The sequence below is a fragment of the Trachinotus anak genome, unplaced genomic scaffold (genome assembly GCF_046630095.1).
Source record: "Trachinotus anak isolate AG129_WGS33_773 ecotype Australia unplaced genomic scaffold, CSIRO_AGI_Tana_v1 ptg000009l, whole genome shotgun sequence".
Taxonomy (NCBI): domain Eukaryota; kingdom Metazoa; phylum Chordata; class Actinopteri; order Carangiformes; family Carangidae; genus Trachinotus; species Trachinotus anak.
Genome location: NW_027273860.1, coordinates 2831883 through 2838394, shown reverse-complemented (window position 1 = coordinate 2838394; position 6512 = coordinate 2831883). Strand labels below are relative to the sequence as shown.

The following is a 6512-nucleotide window of genomic DNA, read 5'->3' as shown; positions in this document are numbered from 1 at the left end:
ATCCATGCAGTAGGTGGTTATGTACGTGCACTTGACTATGTACAGTAAATACAGTCTGATTGTATTTATATTTAACAAATGATGTATGATATGTCCACATTAGTTAAAGTAATGTAAATGCGATTTGTAGGAACAGTTGGTGTTTTACTATACAGATACTATCTTCAGGTATATTTAAATGAGCCTAAATGTTCTACACAGTATGATGAATACGATAGGGGACAAAATAAAGCCAATTATTTCATAATAAAATAAAAAAAGTTATGTACTGTATGCAAATACTTGGATTTTTCCATTTGTATCAAAGGGTTGCATGTCTTCCAAATTTTTACCTGCTCAAAATCTGGGCCTTTATTTTATTTATTTTTTTTACTTTCAAGTTTCAAGTCCAGCTTTTTAGAAACTGACTTCCTGTATTCAATGTTTTGCATTTTACAAAAAGAAATGTATTACCAGAAAAATATGCTCATGAATAAAGAGTAAAAGCAGCAATCACCAGTGCTATATTATACTATTAGATTATTATTCTTAATTTTGTTTTGTAAATTAAACATTTAACTTAAAAGAAACCAGTAACTACAGTTGTCCAAAAACTGTGAAGAGACTAAGGAGGGAAACTATCTTGACCTCGACTCTATAATCTTTGTTTAGTGAAAGAATTACGTCATGCATTGACAACGCCGTCACGTTGAACTAAATCGAATATCATAATTTAATCTTGGAGTTTTAACCATTTCTGTTGTATCTGTTTAACTATGGACGTCGTTATTTGACTTTATTATTTGTATTAAACTGTGTGTGGCCTGTGTCTTGATGTAAAATGTAAAAATGATGATGATTGACGGGCCATTCGGGTTTGATTGCTTTCGCCTGATTGCTGACGTCTCTTCCGTCGATTGGTTGAGCCTGCTCGTGGTTCGACAATGGCGGCTACTCAAGCAACGAATCCGTCTCAGTTGCTCCCACTCGGTGTGTAAATGAAAAATAACGTTGACTTTCTGTATTAGATAAGCAAGAATATGTGGATATCAAAGGTCAGGGGGTTCGGTAGTTAAACCGTGAGCAGCAGCAGACAGAAGTTAAAACGTTAGCCTTGTTTCGCTAGCTGATGTTAGCCTCATGCTAGCAGGTAGCTACATACTGCTCTCTTGATTCGGCGACAAATGACTCTCCACTCCTGTTTTAGGCTATTTTATTAACTGCAAATGCGTTGATTTATCTGCACCACTAAAATACAACATCAACTAAAGCGGGTCCTGCATTAGTAGTTAATTATCTGACCTCATGGAGGCGCCCTGTGTCAAACTTTCGCTTCATTATGTCCTCACGTTGAGCATAATCCTGATAAAAGCTGCGTTTATTAAATCACCGCAAACAAATTATTATTACAGCACAAAGGGACTGAACGGGGACTTGTAGTCAGCAGAGGGCAGCAGGTGGAGAGTCAGTGGGGGCTCCACAGGATAACTGCTCTACCACACCCCACAGGTATTCTACTGGATTCAGATCTGGTGAAACTGCAGTTCAGCAACAATACTCATATAGGCTTCAATATTCAAGCCATGACTGATGGTTATTAAGGGCCCCAAAAAAGTGGCAAGAAAACTTTCCCCACACCATCACACCACCACCACCAGAGAGTTTAGCAGGAGTAACAAACTGAGAAGTCTCTAAGTGATAAATTGAGAAGTGTAGAACATGCTGAAGCAACTCAATTACCAAATCTTCAATTTCTCTTTACCTTTCAGAGCTTGTGGACAAATGTATCGGCTCCCGGATCCACATCGTCATGAAAACGGACAAAGAAATCGTCGGCACCCTGCTGGGTTTCGATGATTTTGTCAGTATCCTTTTGTTCAAGTTGCAATCTCTTAAAAATAATAATAAAACACACTTTCTTCCATTTAATGTTTGTCATGAATATCGTCCCAGATTTTTTCCTTAACTCTGTGTCTAAGATATGGTTTTGGAGGATGTGACAGAATTGTAAGTACGCTTTTTGTTTTCACAAGTACAGTAATTTATAAGTCAACTGTTCACCTGTTTGTTGCATTGACTCATTCTTGTATCTGTGTTCCAGCGAAATCACACCAGAGGGACGGAGGATAACCAAACTGGACCAGATTCTCCTCAATGGCAATAACATCACCATGGTATGAAAATAACCTCCATTTTTTGTATCATACACCTTCACATGACCTGTTACTGTTGCTTTAGACCTTCACAGTGAACTTTGCTTTTTTTCTTACAGCTCATACCTGGAGGAGAAGGTCCTGAAGTTTGAATCACTGAGACAGTTTTGTGTTTTGCTTTTCCTACATTGTGTTTATTAGTTGATTATATCATTATTATTGTTGTTATTGGTCTTCCCTTTGAGGAGGAAACTATTTTGTAATAAGATTCCTAATTGAGTATTTGTTCTAAAAAAAAAAAAAAAAAAAGATAAATGAAACGTGTATCATGAATCACGCATTTCAAAAAGGCAGGTTTTGTTACAAATAAATTTCTGAATCTCACAACATATTTATTCATTTTTCATACTTTATTTTTAAACTCATACTCATACAACAACTTAAATTTAGTGCATTTGAACAAAACTAAATCCGTACAGCAGTGATAAAACCTTGATCCAGTTATTTTCTCAACCTATTGAACTGAATAAGCAAAACAGGGAAATGAACTTGTTTCAAACTTTTAATATGTAGAATGACTGAACACAGAGAGTTGATGTACATTGAATGCAACAGATGATCAAAACAGCTGTAAAGTGATGTCAATCACCACCTCCTCTTCCCTCCAGCTTCAATACATGGAGGGCTTCTCCTCTCCTTTCGGGTTGGTCACCTTTTCCAGATTCTTGTTGATGATGTCGTAAAGCTCGGCCTAAAGTAAAGAAGTAGAAAGAAATTTAAATGTTCTTGTATGAGACGACTTGTTTGGTGGTTGATGTCTCTGAGAAATCAGCCTGACTTACATAGAAGCCGCGGATGTCGAGAACAATCACTCTGATCTCAGAGTAGATGGTCTCGTCCTTCTCATGGACGAGCGAGCGGTAGTCCATCTGGAGAGAAAGGAGGCCAAGTTAAAGGAGCATTGGGTTCAGTTCACAGAATCAATCACCAGCCGCTCGGTGAACACCGTTTAGATTTCTGTCCGACGCTCTGACAACATGCAAACATAAACAACAATAACCTCACAAGATAAAGGCGGCTGCAACTTCGTGAGCCAGGCGCCACAGTTGATTTCCACCCACTGAAAAACCTCAGGGCTCGATGAGAAACACCTGGCTGACACCTGATCTAAGAGCTGACTGGTTTCAGGGTTGTCATTTTTTATTTAATTAAAAAAACTCAAAAGTGTTGTGTGGTCACATTGACTCAGTTAGAGGCTGACAACATTTTATCATCTTAAAATAGTTCTCATGAACTGTAGATCATCTACAATGTGAATATGACTGATTTAATTCTTGGAGCATTAAACAAGATGAATAATGAAAACTATAGTTTCCCTTTGAATATTTGACTACTGATTATTGTTTTGAATTTACAGCATTGCATTGTATTCTATAAGACAACAAACCTGCCCTCTTTTGGGCTTTGTGATAACACATTTTCCAGCTGATCTAATGGGGGTATTAAATACTTTCTTTTAGCTTAGGAAGTTTCTTAAACCATAAAGGAAAACTTACTCCTTCAGTTTATCTGAAAAATTCAAATAAAAAATCACCAAATTTGGAGATGTGTGGGTTTTCACACACTCCGCAGAACCTAATATAATCCTGAAATGTCTTTAGTGCTATAATAAATTATCTCTTAAAATTGATCTATAAAAAAAGAAATGATCAAGACTTGAAGACAGGAACATGAACACTCACCACATGAGTGTCTTTGGAGGCTTTGGCGACAGCGTCTCCCCTCTCTGAGAAGTACCTAAGTATTAAAGAAAAAAGAAGACAGAGTCAAAAGAGTCCAAGTATCCTGCCTTCTTCATAACACTGCTGTTAATTATTTGCCTGAGCAGCTAGTAAACCAGACAATGCAAATATTTGGCATGGTGGTAATTTCCACCATTACACTCAACACAAGCGTTTGTATCCAACCTACTTGTTGATGTTCGTCTGGAAACCATCAACTTTGGTTTTTACAGCAGCGATTCTCTCCAAGATTTTCTCCTGTGGTGAAAATATTCCAACCATTAAAGACTAACAAGTGAACTAAAACACACCACCATGCACGCACAGTATAGTCTTCTGAATGGAAATGTACCTGGATGGCAACACCAAAGTCATTCCCATCTTCTATCTTTGGGATGAGATGTTGAATCCAGCAGGACGCCTGCAGGAGAACAGCACAGCTGAGTTAAAGTGCCACGGAAAAAAACAGTTCTACATCCACCACGTCGACTTATTGTAGTATTTTCTAAAGCACACACTGGGTCGGCATTAACCTTCACACTCAAAGTGATTCACTTACCTTAATGATGGTCTCTCTAAGAGCCACGATCTCTGGTTTCACCCTGTCTAGAAGCACCATAATTTTCTCGTTCCCCTTGATGAAGCCACATTTTGGAGCTGAAGGCGAAAAGAAGACTTTTTAATTTTCCGTCACATGCATCATGTGCAGACACCACATGCTGCCTGCCAGCCTCAACAATCACTACAGAAGTAAAGAAAAAACACTTTACCTTTCTTCTTTTTCTTCTCATCCTCTTCGTTCTTGTCTGTCTCCATTTCCTGTGAGGTCAGATTTGCAAAATCAAAAACAGACCATTTGTATTCGCTTTAGAATGACAGATGGATCTATCAGTAATGTGCAGTCTTATCAAATTGCAGGGCTACAGCTGAGATCTGACGTTAATATGTGATACTATAAGATACATGCAGATTTATGAAAGTACAAGTTTGATATTAAAGGTATTAAAACTGGATGTAGACACTGGGCAGGAGCCACCTTGAGACCTTTACCAATATAAAATAAATGTGTATACAGTGTCTTATGGTGCATTCAGTATCCCAAGCAAATGTCCATTACAAAGTAAATGCCACGCAGCGAATCTGGGGATCTTCCTGTCGCAGCCAGAGCTCGTATATCTCAGCTGGTGGAGCAACATACTCCATCCTAATTTACAGCTGAAGACTATGGACCTGGTATTTCAAAAAAACGCAATCAAATACATCCTGGAAGACAATGAAATTACACTCTATAGCATTTATGATATACTGGATTTACTCTTTTGAGGTTGTTTTAAATGTGGCTCTTCCTTGTGTTATGGATAAAATCACTGCTATGATGTGAAAAAGGAGGACAGGCTGGTCTGACCTCGTCCTCTGGGGAGGGAGGGTCTGGTATGGGGATGTCCAGCGGGGCCTGGAGCGAGGACATGTCGGTGAGGCTGAGGGCATCGTCCTGAAAACACACAGATGAGGATGAGAGAGACGAAGGACAGGAAACAACAGGCGACCTGCAGGTTATTCCACATGTGCATGGTGTGTTATGGGAGAACAGTGAACTTGCTGACCCTGAGCAGAGCATCCAGCTGTATAATCTTCAGTGGGATGTAGCTGGAGAACAGACTCTCTGCCTGGAAAACAAAAAAGGGTCAAGTTTGAAGTTGCAGAAGTCACTTGATCTGAATCTATGTGTAATTCATATAGGAAATAGCACCACAGACCTCCTGGTACAGCGACTGGCGGAAGTTTTCCACCTGTAGGAAAAGAAAATCAGGATAAAGTGAATGGAAACACGTTTTTTAAGCTGCTGAGTCACGTTACATTAAAATCTTTTGGATTTACTTTCGTTTTCCTCCCAGAAGGGGACTTTCCGCCGCTTTAACAAGGTCAAACAACTGCAACTTGTCGGCGGCTCTAAATGTCAGAAACGAGCTGCATGAAGTTGACTGCAGTGTAAAGTCTCTCCGTTTCACCCCGGGGTCACACGCAGCCTGTCGCACCTGTCCGGGCTCAACCCCGCAGGTCACACACTCACCTTTACCGCGCTGGCGCTGCTTATTTTCAGGCTGGACGTCTTGGACATGGCTGAGCAAAGTTTTCAGCTTCAACACAAGTAATATGCTTTCTTAGACTGATCAGAGGTGTCCGGGTGCAGGAGAGGACAGCACGTATCGCTAGTGTGATTTTTTATTTCCTCATCCAGTTTACTTTCGATTTGATATCTGATGATGCAGTTTGCACCTCCCACTGTCTCTCCTTTTGTCTCACTTTGGGGTGTTTCCCTCAATTTCCCCTCAACAGCTCAATTGACATTGACATGACTGACATTAGTGGGAAAAATCTTTAAATATCACGTCCAGAATACCCCAGCACCTTCACCATGCAGGATGGTGGTGGCTGCAAACCTGGCCGGTGTGCAGCTGAGGACACCACATGTTGCTCAATCTCACATAAACTGTAATTAAATGACACCAAGGAGGATTTGTTACTTTACTTTTGCTAGTTAATGACAAATTAGCGTGTGCTACCGGTGTCGAGCGGCTGCAGATGACCAGATTTAACA

At 39.8% G+C, this 6512-nt stretch overlaps 2 protein-coding genes across 2 annotated transcripts; one reads left to right on the top strand and one right to left on the bottom strand.

The window, feature by feature from the left end:
* Positions 1-815: 815 nt before the first annotated feature.
* On the top strand, positions 816-2521 carry lsm5 (LSM5 homolog, U6 small nuclear RNA and mRNA degradation associated). The gene is made up of 5 exons (XM_071484611.1): positions 816-969; positions 1749-1844; positions 1959-1986; positions 2081-2153; positions 2252-2521. Exons 1-5 carry the CDS (start codon positions 924-926, stop codon positions 2282-2284), a joined length of 276 nt encoding a protein of 91 aa, XP_071340712.1. The 5' UTR covers positions 816-923; the 3' UTR covers positions 2285-2521.
* Positions 2522-2523: 2 nt separating this feature from the next.
* On the bottom strand, positions 2524-6170 carry psme2 (proteasome activator subunit 2). The gene is made up of 11 exons (XM_071484608.1): positions 5985-6170; positions 5671-5703; positions 5518-5580; positions 5319-5405; positions 4684-4732; positions 4473-4570; positions 4266-4334; positions 4104-4171; positions 3875-3929; positions 2975-3061; positions 2524-2883 (listed from the first exon to the last, which is right to left on the bottom strand). The coding sequence occupies exons 1-11, from the start codon at positions 6030-6032 to the stop codon at positions 2803-2805; spliced, it is 738 nt and encodes a 245-aa protein (XP_071340709.1). The 5' UTR covers positions 6033-6170; the 3' UTR covers positions 2524-2802.
* Positions 6171-6512: the final 342 nt, after the last annotated feature.

Bases quoted from the DNA above. Each gene is read 5' to 3' on its own strand.
- lsm5 (XM_071484611.1), top strand. From the start codon at position 924: ATGGCGGCTACTCAAGCAACGAATCCGTCTCAGTTGCTCCCACTCG. The intron at 1,845-1,958 runs GTATCCTTTTGT...TCTGTGTCTAAG, and splicing joins GGGTTTCGATGATTTTGTCA to ATATGGTTTTGGAGGATGTG. The intron at 1,987-2,080 runs GTAAGTACGCTT...TCTGTGTTCCAG, and splicing joins TTGGAGGATGTGACAGAATT to CGAAATCACACCAGAGGGAC.
- psme2 (XM_071484608.1), bottom strand. From the start codon at position 6,032: ATGTCCAAGACGTCCAGCCTGAAAATAAGCAGCGCCAGCGCGGTAAAG. The intron at 5,406-5,517 runs GTCAGCAAGTTC...GTGTGTTTTCAG, and splicing joins AGCTGGATGCTCTGCTCAGG to GACGATGCCCTCAGCCTCAC. The intron at 3,062-3,874 runs GTGAGTGTTCAT...CTTTCTCTCCAG, and splicing joins CCTCCAAAGACACTCATGTG to ATGGACTACCGCTCGCTCGT.